The sequence below is a fragment of the Vipera ursinii genome (genome assembly GCF_947247035.1).
Source record: "Vipera ursinii genome assembly, chromosome: 4".
Taxonomy (NCBI): domain Eukaryota; kingdom Metazoa; phylum Chordata; class Lepidosauria; order Squamata; family Viperidae; genus Vipera; species Vipera ursinii.
Window position 1 is genome coordinate 1,814,758 of NC_139514.1, and position 17,040 is coordinate 1,831,797.

A 17,040-nucleotide genomic window follows, 5' to 3' on the forward strand; every position below is an offset into this window, starting at 1 on the left:
ATCTATCTATCTATCTATCTATCTATCTATCTATCTATCTATCTCTATCTATCTATCTATCTATCTATCTATATCTATCTATCTATCTATCTCTATCTATCTATCTATCTATCTATCTATCTATCTATCTATCTATCTATCTATCTATCTATCTATCTATATCTCTCTCTCTCTCTCTCTCTCTCTCTCTCTCTAAATTTATTAGCCGCTTAAGTCTAAGTCGATGTTACCTGCAGCCAGAAGTCTTGGCTGAGGACAAAGCAAGGAATTTTGCATAATTGCACTGTTTTGAAACAGTGCCCAGGGGTTAGAGCAACTGGGAGGCGCCATCCTTAACTCCCTTTGCATGGACTTGGGAGAAATTATTGATTTTTAATTTATATCCCACCTTTATTATTTTTGGAAATACCTCAGAGGGGCAAACTGACCTAATGCTCCTTCCTCCTCCTGTTTCCCCCAAAATGACAACCCTGTGAGGTGGGCTGGGTTGAGAGAGAGGGACTTGCCCAAAGTCACCCAGCTGGCTTTCATGGCTAGACTAGAATTCACCGTCCCCTGGTGATTGGTCCTGAGTCACCTAGCCAACTTTGATGTCTAAGGCAGGACTAGAACTCACCGTCTCCAGGTGATTGGTCCAGCTTCATCCTGCTGGCTTTTATGATTAAAGCAGGACTAGAACTCACTGTCTCCTGACGATTGGCCCTGAGTCACCCAGCCTTCTTTCATGCCTAAGGCAAAACTGGAACTCACCCTCTCCTGGTGATTGGCCCTGAGTCAGCCAGGCTTCTTTTATGCCTAAGGCAAAACTAGAACTCACCATCCCCTAGTGATTGGCCCAAACTCACCCAGGCTTCTTTCATGCCTAAGGCAAAACTGGAACTCACCCTCTCCTGGTGATTGGCCCAAACTCACCCAGGCTTCTTTCATGCCTAAGGCAAAACTGGAACTCACCCTCTCCTGGTGATTGGCCCTGAGTCACCCAGCCAGCTTTCATGTCTAAGGCAGGACTAGAACTCACCGTCTCCAGGTCCAGCTTTCATCCTGCTGGCTTTTATGATTAAAGCAGGACTAGAACTCACCGTCTCCTGACAATTGGCCCTGAGTCACCCAGCCTTCTTTCATGCCTAAGGCAAAACTAGAACTCACCATCCCCTAATGATTGACCCAAAGTCAGCCAGGCTTCTTTTATGCCTAAGGCAAAACTAGAACTCACCATCCCCTAGTGATTGGCCCAAACTCACCCAGGCTTCTTTCATGCCTAAGGCAAAACTGGAACTCACCCTCTCCTGGTGATTGGCCCTGAGTCACCCAGCCAGCTTTCATGTCTAAGGCAGGACTAGAACTCACCGTCTCCAGGTGATTGGTCCAGCTTTCATCCTGCTGGCTTTTATGATTAAAGCAGGACTAGAACTCACCGTCTCCTGACAATTGGCCCTGAGTCACCCAGCCTTCTTTCATGCCTAAGGCAAAACTAGAACTCACCATCCCCTAATGATTGACCCAAAGTCAGCCAGGCTTCTTTCATGCCTAAAGCAAAACTAGAACTCACCCTCTCCTGGTGATTGGCCCTGATTCAGCCAGCCAGCTTTCATGTCTAAGGCAGGACTATTATTCACCATCTCCTGGCAATTGGCCTAAAGTCACGCCACTGGCTTTCACGCCTGAGAAGGACGAGGGGGGACATGATAGTAGCCTTCCAATATCTCAGGGGCTGCCCCAAAGAAGAGGGAGTCAAGCTATTCTCCAAAGCGCCTGAAGGCAGGACGAGAAGCAACGGATGGAAACTCATCAAGGAGAGAAGCAACCTAGAACTAAGGAGAAACTTCCTGACAGTGAGGACAATTCACCCGTGGAACAACCTGCCTCCAGAAGCGGTGAATGCTCCAACACTGGAAGTATTTAAGAAGAAACTGGACAGCCATTTGTCTGAAATGGTATAGGGTTTCCTGCCTGAGCAGGGGGTTGGATTAGATGATCTCCAAGGTCCCTTCCAACTTTATTATTATTATTATAACTCACAGTCTCCTGGTTTCCAGGGTAGCACCTTAACCGCTAGGCCAAACTGGCTCCTCATATTAAATCAATGGAGACAGAACATCTATTATGGCAACTGTTTTCACCCTTTGCCCATCTACTTTCCTGGATACCCAAGTAGACTTTTTTTTAATGAAGGTGAGTGAGAAGTTCAGAGGCAGACAGCTTGACCACTCTGGACCACCCAGATGAAGTCATCTAGTAGATCGAGGGAGAAGCAAATTTACCTGAAGTCAGTGATGGTGTTCATTGCCTGAAGACAGATAATGTTGGGCTCTGGAAGTTCTTGCTTCACCATCTCCTGTCAACGAGAAAGACGCGTCCCCTGTCAGATGATCTCAGCTCTGCTAAAGAGAACTTCAAAAGGTTGAAGACCCCACCTCCTTTAGAGTCTGCTAGTTAGGGTTCTGCTAAGAGTTGAGGATACAAGGTTGAGCAGATAATTTTGGGTTTTGCTAGTTTGGGCTAGTTAGGGCAAGGGTCCTCAACCTTGGCAACTTTAAGACTTGTGGACTTCAACTCCCAGAATTCATCAGCCAGCAAATTCTGGGAGTTGAAGTCCACAAGGCTTAAAGTTGCCAAGGTTGAGGACCTCTGAGTTAGGGTTCTGCTAAGAGTCGAAGATACAAGGTTGAACAGATAATTTTGAAGCAGGTCCCACCCACCCAGCGCTGGGTCCTGGTGAGTCCACCAAGGCAAGAATCTAGAGCAGTCTTTTTCAACCTTGGCCACTTGAAGATGGGCGGACTTCAACTCCCAGAATTCCCCAGCCAGCCACCTCTGACCCATGGGAGAGGTCTATAAGGAGTTTCCCCTTTCGTGAATCTGCCAGCCAGCTTAATTTAAAGGATCGCTTCCTGCCAAAGTTGAGGAGCAGTGATGAGCAATTTCAGATTTTTTTTTCACAGTCACTGCAAGACAAGGAAAAAGTAAATACTCATCCTTTTCCCAATTGCTGGATTTTGTTTATATACAGTTGACGTAGTTTGGGTGATACAGGTAGTCCTCAACGTTTCATTTAGTGACCGTTTGAAGTTACAATGGCTCTGAAAAAGGGGACTTACGACCGTTTTTCACACTTAGGACTGTGGCAGCATCCCCGTGGTTATGGGATCAAAATACAGAATATGAGCAACTGACTCATATTTATGACGGTTGGAGCGTCCCGGGGTCAGGTGATTCCTCTGATGTGATCTTTTTTTTAAGCAAAGTCAACGGGGAAGCCAGATTTGCTTAACAACTGTGTGACTATCTTAACACCTGCAGTGACTCATGTAACAACTGTCCCAAGGGTGCCTTTTTCAGGAGGCAACTGGAATTTCTTGGGTTTTTTTGAAGACATTTTGCTTCTTATCCAAAAAGCTTCTTCAGGTTCTGACTGAATGGTGGGGAAATGGAAAGATTTATACTCCTTACAGACAGCTGGTCGTTTGCCTTCTTTCAGAGAATTGTTGAGGCCACTTGGAGGTTTTTCTGTGTCCTCAGGGTCACCTGAGTGGTGCAAATGGGTGTGGAGCCTTCTTGGAACTGCTGAACGGATTGTGTTGTAGACTGGAGATAGATAGATCACCAATTTGCACCACTCAGGTGACCCTGAGGACACAGATAAACATCCAAGTGGCCTCAATGACTCTCTAAAAGAAGGCAAATGACCAGCTCTCTGCAAGGAGTATAAATCCTTCCATTCCCCACCATCCGGTCAGAACTGAAGAAGCTTCTTGGATGAGAAGTGAAACATCTTCAAGGAAAAACAAGGAAGTCCAGCTGCCTCTTGAAAAAGCACCTTTGGGACAAACAGCCTTATTGGGAGATAGAAGGAAACAGGGGTGCCTACATGACGGGGTCAAAAAATTCAAGATGGCAGCCACAAGGTAATAGAATAGAATAGAACAGAATAGAATAGGAATAGGAAAGGAATAGAAATAGGAAGAGAAGAGAAGAGAAGAGAAGAGAAGAGAAGAGAAGAGAAGAGAAGAGAAGAGAAGGAGAAATAGAAATAGAAATAGAAATAGGAATAGGAATAGGAATAGGAATAGGAATAGAATAGAACAGAACAGAAAGAAATAGAAATAGAAATAGAAATAAAGGAATAGAAATAGAATAAAAAAAGAAATAGGAATAGGAATAGAATAGAACAGAACAGAACAGAATAGGAATAGAAATAAAAAAGGAATACTGTAGACATAGAATAAAAAAAGAAATAGGAATAAGAATAGGAATAGGAATAGAATAGAATAGAATAGAATAGAATAGAATAGAATAGAATAGAATAGAATAGAATAGAAATAGAAAAGTAATAGGAATAGGAATAGGAGTAGAATAGAATAGAATAGAATAGAATAGAATAGAATAGAATAGAATAGAATAGAATAGAATAGAATAGAATAGAAATAGAAAAGTAATAGGAATAGGAGTAGAATAGAATAGAATAGAATAGAATAGAATAGAATAGAATAGAATAGAATAGAATAGAATAGAATAGAATAGAATAGAATAGAAATAGAAAAGTAATAGGAATAGGAATAGGAGTAGAATAGAATAGAATAGAATAGAATAGAATAGAATAAAATAGAATAGAATAGAAGTTGGAAGGGACCTTGGAGGTCTTCTAGTCCAACCCCCTATAGGTTCTATACTCTTCCTGTTTGCTTCGTGTGTTGCTCTTCCTGCACTCCCGTGGGGGCCATCTTGACTTTTTTGACCACACCCTGCGGACAGCCCTGGAAGAAGGGTGTAAAGACCAAAGACATACAGTTATGGCTCCCACGACATCCGAGGTGAAATTGTCTAGAAAGAATTCAGTCATGTTGTTCCAGTTAATCGTCTTGCTGAGAACGGATAAGAATCTAAAGAAACATTTCTTCATCACGTCATCCTAGAAGGGGTTTGGGAGTAGAGGGGGAGAGGGGGGGGGAAAGAAAGAGGAAAAAAAAGAGTGAGTTAAAAGAAGAAAATTACTTTTTTTGCTTATGTGAATATAGCATCTTTCTGACCATCGAGCATTCTTTTTAGGGGGAAAAGTCCTAATAGAAAATGCAGGCCCAAGAACAATTATAATAATAGTGGTGGTGATGATGATGATGATGGTAATAGAACAGAACAGAACAGAATAACAGAGTTGGAAGGGGCCTTGGAGGTCGTCTAGTCCAACCCCCAGCTCAACCAAGAAGCTTCTACCATTCCAGACAAATGGCTGTCCAGTCTCTTCTGGAAAACCTCCAGTGATAGAGTACCCACAGGTGGAGAAACATTTCTTAGAATCTTCCTTCCTCTTTCTTTCTTTCTTTCTTTCTTTCTTTCTTTCTTTCTTTCTTTCTTTCTTTCTTTCTTTCTTTCTTTCTTTCTCATTCCTTCCTTCCTTCCATCCTTCCTTCCTTCCTTCCTTCCTTCCTTCCTTCCTTCCTTCCTTCCTTCTCTTTCTTTCTTTCCTTCTCTTTTCTTGCTCATCTATGCCTCTTTCCTTCTTCCTTCCTTCTCCTTATAACACAGGATAACAGAGTTGGAAGGGGCCTTGGAGGTCATCTAGTCCAACCCCCTGCTCAGGCAGGCAGGGAACCCTATCCCCTTCCGAAAGAATGGCTGTCCAGTCTCTTCTTAAAAACCTCCAGTCTTGGAGCAGTCCCAACTTCTGAAGGCAACTTCCGTTCCAGGGGATAATTTTTTCTCACAGTCAGGAAATTTCTCCTTAGTTCTAGGTTGGGTCTCTCCTTGATTAGTCTACATCCGTTGGTGGAAACATCATCACCATCACGATGGCGATGATATAATAGGGATGAAAAGACCCTAGGTGTTCCTTCCTTGGTTTTGCCTAAATCTTCTATGGATTTTGGGGAACACCAAAAGAAGAGCAACAGAAATGATTAGGAGGCCGGAGACCAAAACATATGAAGAACCATTACAGGAACTGGGTATGAGAAGGAAGACCAGGGTGACATGATATAACTCTTCCAATATTTGAGGGGCTGCCCCAAAGAAGAGGGAGTCAAGCTATTCTCCAAAGCCCCTGAAGAGGCAGGACAAGAAGCAACGGATGGAAACTCACCAAGGAGAGAAGCAAACTTAGAAATAGGGAGAAATTTCCTGACAGTGAGGACAATTAACCAGTGGAACTCCTTGCCTCCAGAGGTTGTGGGTACTCCAACCCTGGAGGTTTTAGAGAAGGGATTGCCATTTGTCTAAAATAGGTTAAGGGTTTCCTGTCAGAGCAGGGGGTTGTACTAGGTCGGGGGTAGGTAACCTTGGCTCTTTTATGACTCGTGGAATTCAACTCCCAGAATTCCTGAGCCAGCATGGGGGAAACTTTGGCCCCTTCATGACTCATGGACTTCAACTCCCAGAATTCCTGAGCCAGCATGGGGGAAACTTTGGCCCCTTCATGACTTGTGGACTTCAACTCCCAGAATTCCTGAGCCAGCATGGCTCAGCATTGAAACCTCTCCCTTTCCCCTCAGTATGGCTGGTTCAGGAATTCTGGGAGTTGAAGTCCACAAGTCATAAAAGAGCCAAGGTTGCCTGTCCCTGGACTAGGTCACCTCCAACGTCCCTTCCAACTCTATTATTCTATGTTCTAAGAAGGTGAAGATCCTCCATACCTCTTTTTTGCTGTTGAAATACTCCAAGCTGCTCCTCCACGAGGCCAGCAAGAGCTCAGGTTCCTGGGCAGATTGAGGATCATCGTTTTCTTCCCAAATGGTGGCCATGGCTGAGAGGTCAGGGACCAACCCTACAGCGACAAAGGGGGCGGCGGAGAGAATGAATGGCATTAAATCCTTCCTCCAATGGGTGGGAACGGCCACCTGACCCAGAGAACCAGGAGATGTCCCAGAGGGAAATTCCAGAAGCTCTGGGGTGGGAGCTGTAGACTTGGAGGACTTCTCCAAGCTCCTTGACATGCACAAGCTGCTGAACAAACCAGACAAGGGACATTTCAAGTCTTTGGCCAACCCTTTCGTGAGGAACATGATGCCACCAAATCCATGCAAAGATGGTGGAGACCTTTGTGGAATCAAAAGGCAGGAGACAAAATAATAATAATAATAATAATAATAATAATAATAATAATAATAATAATAATAATAATAATAATAATAATAATCAAGGCTCCCTGCAATGTTTTATTAATCAGGACATATTGTAGGAAAGCATCTTCTCAGAAAGTCTAGAGCAGGGGTAGGCAACCTCGGCTCTTTTATGACTCATGGACTTCAACTCCCAGAATTCCTGAGTCAGCTGACTCAGGAATTCTGGGAGTTGAAGTCCATGAGTCATAAAAGAGCCGAGGTTGCCTACCCCTGGTCTAGAGGTAGTCCTGTGTCTTACAACTTTTCAGCTGACTCAGGAATTCTGGGAGTTTATTTATTTATTTATTTTATTGGATTTATATACCGCCCTTCTCCCGAAGGACTCGGGGCAGTGTACAGGGCAGTTAAAACACAATATACAAGGGTAAAATTAAATTAAATTAAATTAGACCCAACAAGTAAATCACATTCTAAAAATTTTAAAATCCCAAACCCTCAGTCCAGGCCGGCAAGCTCAAATAACCACCAAGGTTGCCTACCCCTGGTCTAGAGGTAGTCCTCTGTCTTACAACTTTTCCTTTAGTGACTGTTCAAAGTTAAACGGTCCCAAAAAAAGTGACTTAGGATCATTTTTCACACTTACGACCGTTGCAGCCTCCCCGTGGTCGCAGGATCAAAATTCAGACCCTTGGCAACCGACTCACACTTACGACGGTTGCAGCGTCCCAGGGTCACGTGATCCAATTTTGCGACCTCCTGACCAATGGGGAAGTCAGATTCATTTAATCACTGTGTTATACTATCTTAACAACTGCAGCGATTCACTTAACAACGGTGGCCAGGAAGGTCGTGAAATGGGGCAAAACCCCCTTAATGACCGTCTTGCTTAGCAACGGAAATGTTGGGTTCAATTGTGTTGTAAGTCGAGGACTACCACTAATTCCTAATTCATGGAGGCAGGAGAGGGCTGACCAGCCAGGACCCCAGATTCCAATCCTGCCCTGCCCCTCCTGGTCTGCCCCCACCGTTACCCGAGCTGAGAGCTTTCCGCCGTCTTGTTTTTGCCTTCTTGGTTTTCCGGTAGATCCTCTTGAGGCAGCGGAGGAGAGGCCCGCCGTTGTCCCCCGGGATGTCTTCTTGGGAGTCCTCCAGCCCAAGCTCCAGGCTGTTTGAGGACAGGTCCGAATCTTCCCACCGGAAAGGAACCATCCGCTTCATGAGGTCATCGTCATTGTCAAGGAAGCTGTACAAATCCATTCTGCGATGGAGACAAGGACGGGGTGGGGGGTGGGGTGGGGGTTAGGGTTGAGAGACCTTTTATAAATGCACCCCAATAGGTCGATCCAGGTTTCTCTTATCTGCTCTGACCAGAGCAGGCTGGGTTGCAACTCCCATCATCTACAACCAGTGGGGTCAAGGACGATGTGTCCATCCATCCATATCTCTGTCTGTCTGTCTGTCTGTCATCTGTCTGTCTATCATCTATCTATCTTTCTACCCACTCACCCATCATCTGTCCATCCGTCCATCCACCCACCCACCCATCTATCTATCTAAACTCTGTATATATTATCTATCATTTATCTCTATGTATATATTGTCTGTCTGTCTGTCTGTCTGTCTGTCTGTCTGTCTGTCTGTCTGTCTATCTATCTATCTATCTATCTATCTATCTATCTATCTATCTATCCATCTAATCTAATCTATCTAATCTATCTATCCACCTATATATCTCATAGAACCATAGAATCATAGGGCTGGAAGGGACCTTGGAGGTCTTCTAGTCCAACCCCCTACTCAAGCAGAAAACCCTATGCCATTTCAGACAAATGGCTGTCCAGTCTCTTCTTAAAAATTTCCAGTGTTGGAGCATTCACAGCTTCTGGAGGCAGGTAGTTCCATTGATTAATTGTCCTCCCTGTTAGGAAATTCCTCCTTCGTTCCAGGTTGCTTCTCTCCTTGATGAGTTTCCATCCGTGGCTTCTCGTCCTGCCTTTGGGCACTTTGGAGAATGGCTTGACTCCCTCTTCTTTGGGGCAGCCCCTGAGATACTGGAACGCTGCTATCCTGCCACTCCTCGTCCTTCTTTTTATTAAACAAAGAACGGAACCATCACTTACTTTTCTGCTAGCCGAAGATCTGCTCTTCTTCAGATGAGTCCAGCCACTTGGCTCAGAAGCTTTTGGTCCCACCACATTTTGAAGGCAGATGTGGGTCACCCTGGAAACCACAGGGCAGAATTGCTAGGTAATAAATACACAGGTAATAAAGGAAGGACCAAGAGGTATGGGGCTCAAGGCAGAGGCCTCCAAGATGGAAACCAGCATGGCCTTCAAAGATTGCCAAGTAGAGCTGAAACTCAGTTCTGATTTATTGATAACGATAACTCCCCGTGTTAAGCCAGGAGGAGGGCTGGCTGACTTCAGACCTCGCATTCCTCATTTATTTATTTTTTTCTTAATTAAAAAAAAAGCTTTATGAGTTTCCATGCAGCCAAAATATGAAAAAGGAGAGGATTTTTCTGGGGCAATTTGACCAGTTATTCTACCCTTATTCCTTTTATGGCTTACCTATGACGATGGGGAAAAAAAAGAGAAAGAAAAAAAAGACAGCATTTAATCATTTTATTCTTTTTAAAATATATTTTAACTGTAATATATAGAAATCGTTTAAGTATTACTACTGACACTACTGTTTATTTTATTTATTTATTTTATTTTAATTCCATTTATATCCTGCCCTTCTCCAAAGACTCAGGGCGGCTTACAAGCTTAGCAGTAGCCTTCATTCTATGTATATGCCTGCTTATTAGGGCTTTCACACACACACCCCAAGCGGCATTATTACAAAGTCAGCTTATTGCCCCCAACAATCTGGGTCCTCATTTTACCTACCTGGGAAGGATGGAAGGCTGAGTCAACCTTGAGCCTGGTGGGATGCGAACCTGCACTAATTGCAGGCAGCTGGTGTTACTTAAGGAGGCCTTAGCCCACTGCTCCACCAAGGCTGTTGTGGACACTAAGTTGATGTTGAATTTAATTACGGCAGCAAGACTTTTAGTAGGGCAATATTGGAAGAAGGAAGAACTGCCGACTATAGAAGAATGGACTTTAAAAGTTTCCAACCTGGCGGAAATGGCAAAGATTTCGGCGTACTTGAAAGACCATTCGCAACAGAGACATATTGTGGAGTGGAAAAAATGGATTGATTATATCCAGAATAAATATGGGACTAAAAAGTTTCACTTAGCATTTGAATAAGTATTGATGTGATATTTATATTGCTTGTAGTTATTTTATAAGAGTTAAAGTGCGATAGATTTAATAGTTTATTGTTGTTTGCATATGGTAGACTATGATTGTTTGTACTTTTATACCTTGTATTTAGCTCTGGGAAGTCGGGGAGGTGGGAGGGGGAGGGAGGGAGGTGTTGGGGAGGGTTAGGAAGAGGAGAGGGGGCTGGGAGGGGTTTGGTTTTGTTTTGTTAAAAATAAAATGTACTGTAATACTTTTCAATTAAAAAAAAAAGAAATCGTTTAAGTAAAAAAGTAAGTAAGTAAATAAATATCAATTAAAAACCAGCCTCATCAGAACATGTACATTAAATAAATAGTAAATAAATAAATAAATAAATAAATAAAGGAAGAAAAAAATATATAAGAAGTGTGTTATAAAGTGTTCAAAAGACGAATTCACCTCAATTTTTAAATGACCGTTTAAACGTTGAACACATGGAATTATACTGTCTTTGCATAGCATGGATAATAAAGAGATATGAGGATAATTCAGAAATAAAGCATAGGTGTTACCTTGCTCAATAGTAGTAACTGTGAGAGGGATCTCAGAGTCTTAGTAGACAATCACTTCAATATGAGCCAGCCGTGTGCTGCAGCTGCCAAAAAAGCCAACACAGTGCTAGGCTGCATTAACAGAGGGATAGAATCAAGATCAAGTGAAGTACTAATACCACTTTACAATGCCTTGGTAAGGCCACACCTGGAATAAGGCATCCAGTTTTGGTCACCACGATGTAAAAAAGGTGTCGAGACTCTAGAAAGGGTACAGAGAAGAGCAACAAAGATGATTGGGGGACTGGAGGCTAAAACATATAGGGAACGGTTGCTGGAATTGGGTATGTGTAGTTTAATGAAGAGAAGGATGAGGGGGGACACGATAGCAGTGTTCCAATATCTCAGGGGCTGCCCCAAAGAAGAGGGAGTCAAGCCATTCTCCAAAGCACCTGAAGGCAGGACAAGAAGCCACGGATGGAAACTCATCAAGGAGAGAAGCAACCTGGAACTAAGGAGAAACTTCCTGACAAGTTACAACAATTAACCAGTGGAACTCCTTGCCTCCAGAGGTGGTGAATGCTCCAACACTGGAAGTTTTTAAGAAGAGACTGGACAGCCATTTGCCTGAAAAGGTATAGGGTTTCCTGCCTGAGCAGGGGGTTGGACTAGATGACCCCCAAGCTCCCTTCCAACATAATAATAATAATAATAATAATAATAATAATAATAATAATAATAATAATAATAATAATAATATAAAGTTGGAAGGGACCTCGGAGGTCATCTAGTCCAACCCCCTGTGTTGGATCATTCACCACCTCTGGAGGCAAGGAGTTCCACTGGTTAATTGTTCTGACTGTCAGGAAGTTTCTCCTTAGTTCCAGGTTGCTTCTCTCCTTGGTTAGTTTCCATCCGTTGCTTCTTGTCCTGACTTCGGGGGCTTCGGAGAATAGCTTGACTCCCTCTTCTTTGTGGTGGCCCCTGAGAATAATAACAACAACAACAACAACAACAACAACAACAACAACAATAATAATAATAATAATAATAATAATAAAACAACCTCCGTATGGTTATCAATGACAGACACTCGCAGATAGAGAATTTTTATTATGCACATTAGAAAACCGCAACATGACATGACTTTTCGACTTTTCGACTTTTCGAACCTGCCTCCAGAAGTTGTGGGTGCTCCATTACTGGAGGTTTTAAAGAAGAGACTGGACAGCCCTTTGTCTGAAATGGTATAGGGTTTCCTGCCTGAGCAGGGGGTTGGACTAGATGACCTCCAAGGTCCCTTCCAAATTCTCCTCCTCCTCCTCCTCCTCCTCCTCCTCCTCCTCCTCCTCCTCCCCCTCCCCCTCCTCCTCCCCCTCCTCTTATTATTATTATTCCAACAGAACTGTTTCAAAGGTTCTTGGGAGCGTCTAGCAGTGTGCGGGTGAGCATTGTCGTGAACAGACACCACACCGGAAGTCAGCAGGTCCAGACACCTGTTATGGATGGCTCCTCTGACCTCCATATTGACGGTTGAACCACACTCCATGACCTTCACTAGCAGTTACTCTTTGGCTTCTTCGCAGCTGGCGGGATTTTAATACTTAATACTTAATATTTTAATATTTAAGGGATTGCCACAAAGACCTCCAAGGTCCCTTCCTTATTCGGTTACCCTGTTATTCTATTCTGCACTCTGGTTGCAAGGAGATCCGGATGTCCTTCGATCACAACATCGGTTTAAAATTACACTGGGAAACACGACACAGAGGCTGCTGCCGGCAAGGCAGGGCAAGAGCAAAGGACTCTGATCGTGTGTCACCTGAGCAGGTAGGTGAAACACAGACGGCCCTGATAAATAAGCAATGAAGGGACAAAAACCAGCCTGGAAAATACGTATATTTAATTCGCCAGCTGCTCTTCGAATGCACTCAAGTCATCGGATAGGTCCGGAGGAAAAGAGGCGAGCTTTAAGCTGGCGCCCCTCCAGGTGCCTTGATCTACAGCTCCCCTCGCCGACATCAAACATGTCTTTGCAGTCGAATGTCTCTGAGATAAAAGAAAGCTGAGTTAGGAGGGCCTTTGAAAGCTTTTAGCTTTCTAAGCTTTTTAGCGATCGATGGACTCAAAGTGAGCAATCGGTACTGGGGTTTCCAAAGGATACAGACAGCCACTGGCTTGCTGTCCGGGTTCCGACAGGTGAAACTCTTCAAAGAACTTCAAGGCATTGTTTACCTTAAAGACTCTTTATTCGAGTAGCATAGCATCGGCAGGTACACAGGCGAAGGCAAAATCTGAATTCCCCTCCCCTGAGCACGTAGTATCAAAGCACAATTCCCTCCTCCAATTCACAGTCATAAATCACATTCTCCGATTAGTTTGAAATGCGGGCTTTCCCTCCAGCTCTCCAACCCACCCTTTCTTATCATCTCTTATTTCAATGACCTTGGTTCTCACACTAGGTTCAGCATTGTTCTGTCTAGCTAAACTCCTCATGCACATTCCTCCCCTCCAGCACCATCTAACTCTAACTCTAAGAGTAAAACAAAAGAAGGAAAATGGCTGCATCTCCATCTGTTGTCAAAGCAAGAACATCTGATGTTAGCAGCGTTGACACCAAGGATGTATCAGAGGCACATGGGATATTAAGCAATGGGTCCTTTATTATTATAATAATAATAATAAATTGGAAGGGACCTTGGAGGTCATCTAGTCCAACCCCCTGCTCAGGCAGGAAACCCTATACCATTTCAGACAAATGGCTGTCCAGTCTCTTCTTAAAAACTTCCAGTGTTGGAGTATTCTTCTCTGTACTCTTTCCAGAGTTTCGACATCTTTTTTACATTGTGGTAACCAAAACCTGATGCAGTATTCCAGGTGTGGCCTTACCAAAGCATTGTAAAGTGGTATTAGTACTTCAGTTGATCTTGATTCTATCCCTCTGTTAATGCAGCCTAGCACTGGGTTGGCTTTTTTGGCAGCTGCAGTACACGGCTGGCTCATATTGAAGTGATTGTCTACTAGGACTCTGAGATCCCTCTCACAGTTACTACTATCGAGCAAGGTACCATCTATACTATACCTGTGCATTTGATTTTTCCTGCCTAAATGTAGAACCTTACTATATGTTTTGTTTGTTTGCTTTTCCAATCCAAGTGGGGCAATTTCTTATTTTTTTTATTTTAATCCCATTTATATCCCGCCCTTCTCCGAAGACAATGCCTGATTTCTTATCATCTCTTATTTTAAAAAAAAACAACCTTGATTCTCACACGGTTCCAGTATTGTTATGCCTAACTAACTCCCATGCAGATTCCTTCTCCCCACGCCCCCAGTATCGTCTAACTCTTAATCCTAAGAGTAAAACATAAGAAGGAAAATGGCTGCATCTGCATCCGTTGTCAAAGCCAAGAACATTCGATGTTCTTGCCCTGTCAGTCTTGTTGGGATTGTGGGTTTCTCCTTGATGGTGCCTTGATTAGGGTATTCTAATCTCCGAAGACTCAGGGCGGCTTACAATCTAAAGCACAAATCAATGTGCTTAGCAGTAGCCTTCATTCTATGTATATGCCTGCTTATTAGGGCTTTCGTTCCCCCCCAAGCGGCATTATTACAAAGTCAGCTTAATTGCCCCCAACAATCTGGGTCCTCATTTTACCTACCTGGGAAGGATGGAAGGCTGAGTCAACCTTGAGCCTGGTGGGACTCGAACCTGCACTAATTGCAGGCAGCTGGGGTTACTTAAGGAGGCATTAGCCCACTGCTCCACCAAGGCTTCTATTCTATTCTATGCCATGCCCTATTTATTTATTTATTTATTTATTTATTTATTTATTTATTTATTTTAATCCCATTTATATCCCGCCCTTCTCCAAAGACTCAGGGCGGCTTACAAGCTTAGCAGTAGCCTTCATTCTATGTATATGCCTGCTTATTAGGGCTTTCACACACACACACCCCAAGCGGCATTATTACAAAATCAGCTTAATTGCCCCCCAACAATCTGGGTCCTCATTTTACCTACCTGGGAAGGATGGAAGGCTGAGTCAACCTTGAGCCTGGTGGGACTCAAACCTGCACTAATTGCAGGCAGCTGGTGTTACTTAAGGAGGCGTTAGCCCACTGCTCCACCAAGGAGCTTCCCCCATTATTATTATTATTTTGCTTGTCAGAAGGTCGCAAAAGGGGATCACGTGACCCCCCCCAAGACGCTGAGACCGTCATAAACGTGAGCCAGTTGCCAAGCATCTGAATTTTGATCACGTGATTGTGGGGATGCTGCCAAGGTCGTAACTGTGAAAAACAGTCGTAAGTTAAATTTTTCAGTGCCGTTGTAACTTTGAATGGTCACTAAATGAACTGTTGTAAATTGAGGACTTGCCTGTATTTGTCGCTCAGGGCTGGACTGTGGGGTTCTTGGTGCCTTCTGAGCTTGGTTGTTTTCCTGCAGATGTTCCATCACCCAGCTAGGCAACATCATCAGTACTAGGTGGAGGAAGGAGAAAAAGGACTGTGGGGTCCTTGGTACTCTCTAAGCTGGGTGGTTTTCTTGCAGACGTTTCATGACCCAGCTAGGTAACATCATCAGTGCTAGAAGGGAGGAAGGGAGGGAGGGAGGGAGGGAGGGAGGAAGGAAGGTAGGTAGGAAGGAAGGAAGGAAGGACTGTGGGGTCCTTGGTGCTCTCTGAGCTGGGTGGTTTTCCTGCAGACGTTTCATGACCCAACTAGGCAACATCATCAGTGCTGGGAGGGAGGAGGAGGAAGAGGAGGAGGAGGAAGGAAGGAAGGAAAGAAGGAAGGAAAGAAGGAAGGAAGGAAGGAAGGAAGGAAGGAAGGAAGGAAGGAAGGAAGGAAAGAAAGAAAGAAAGAAAGAAGGACAGACTGTGGGGTCCTGGGTGCTCTCTGAGCTGTGTAGTTTTCTTGCAGACGTTTCATGACCCAACTAGGTAACGCCATCAGTGCTAGAAGGGAGGGGGGTTTGCACTATTTATTATACAGTAGTTTGCCCTGTGAGTGCTGCTAGTGTTTTCCTCATAGTAGTTCCTTTATTATGCTTTTCTTTCCTGCTTGATAAATATCTCCTTAGTTGTTCCTTGATTAGGGTATTGTTTTCTGCTTGATTGTTTGTATGGGTTTAATCCCTGCTTATCTAGGTGTTGGCTGCTGGAGAGGAAGTGGTCTGGTCTTTTGTTTTTGTGTCCTTCTTGGCTTTTTTTATTCTCTCTTTTGAATGGCGTGTAAAGGTTGATTTCTAGGTGTCTATCGACGCCTGATGCGTGCAGTGATAGGAGTCAGAAATGACCTCCACCTTGTAGTGGATGATGGGCGGCATTAAAGTTTAATAAATAGTAACGACATAAGAAAAGAAAGAAAAAGAAAAAGAAAAAGAAAAAGAAAGAAAGAAAGAAAGAAAGAAAGAAAGAGGAATCCACCCAGTTACCTTCTAGAAGAGATAGGAGGCATAAAAATTTAATAGAAAGAAATAAAGGGAGGAAAGAAAGAAAATAAAGGGAGGAAAGAAAGAAAGAAAGAAAGAAAATAAAGGGAGGAAAGAAAGAAAGAAAGAAAGAAAGAAAGAAAGAAAGAAAGAAAGAAAGAAAGAAAGAGGAATCCATCCAGTTACCTTCTAGAGGAGACAGGAGGCATAAAAATTAAACAGAAAGAAAGAAAATAAAGGGAAGAAAGAAAGAAAGAAAGATGTGTGGGGGGGGGAAAAATGCATCCCGACTACACTTCCCAGCAGCCTCCGCGCGCCGAAGCGGGCGAAGGGGCGGGTGGGCGGAGACCTCGCGCCTTTATCCGGCGGCGCCTTCGGGTTTCTCCGCCCACCGGTCCCAACTAAGCCGCCCTGGATGGGGGGGGGAGGCTGTCGGCACCGCGCATGCGCCGCTTTCGCCTCAAGAGGCGGTTGCCGGGCGAACGGGCGAGGGTGGGGTTGGTTGTGGGGGGGGGCCGGAGGGTCCCTTTCTTTACGACGAGGAGGAGAGGGGGGCGTCTTGGCTGTCTCTAAATATATTTTCGGGAACGCTTCTATAGGCCTCGCCTTCCCCCAGTTTGGGCTCTTTCTTATTTATTTATTTATTTTATTTATTTTTTTATTTATTTTTTATCTATCTATCTATCTATCTATCTATCTATCTATCTATCTATCTATCTATCTATCTATCTATCTATCTATCTATCTATCTATCTATCTAT

The 17,040-nt window shown here is 43.8% G+C and overlaps 1 protein-coding gene across 1 annotated transcript in view; it reads right to left on the bottom strand.

Annotated features, from left to right (window-relative positions):
- LOC310640302 (maestro heat-like repeat-containing protein family member 7) overlaps positions 1-8,312 on the bottom strand; it is a gene marked incomplete at both ends in the record, with an annotated part of 34,772 nt that extends 26,460 nt beyond the window's left edge. Inside the window, 4 exons of the mRNA XM_083362517.1 lie at positions 2,262-2,335; positions 4,787-4,909; positions 6,627-6,757; positions 8,087-8,312. Of these exons, the coding sequence (XP_083218643.1) occupies positions 2,262-2,335; positions 4,787-4,909; positions 6,627-6,757; positions 8,087-8,312 (554 nt within the window). The remainder of the gene's footprint in view (positions 1-2,261; positions 2,336-4,786; positions 4,910-6,626; positions 6,758-8,086) is intronic.
- Between the last annotated feature and the right edge of the window lie 8,728 nt (positions 8,313-17,040).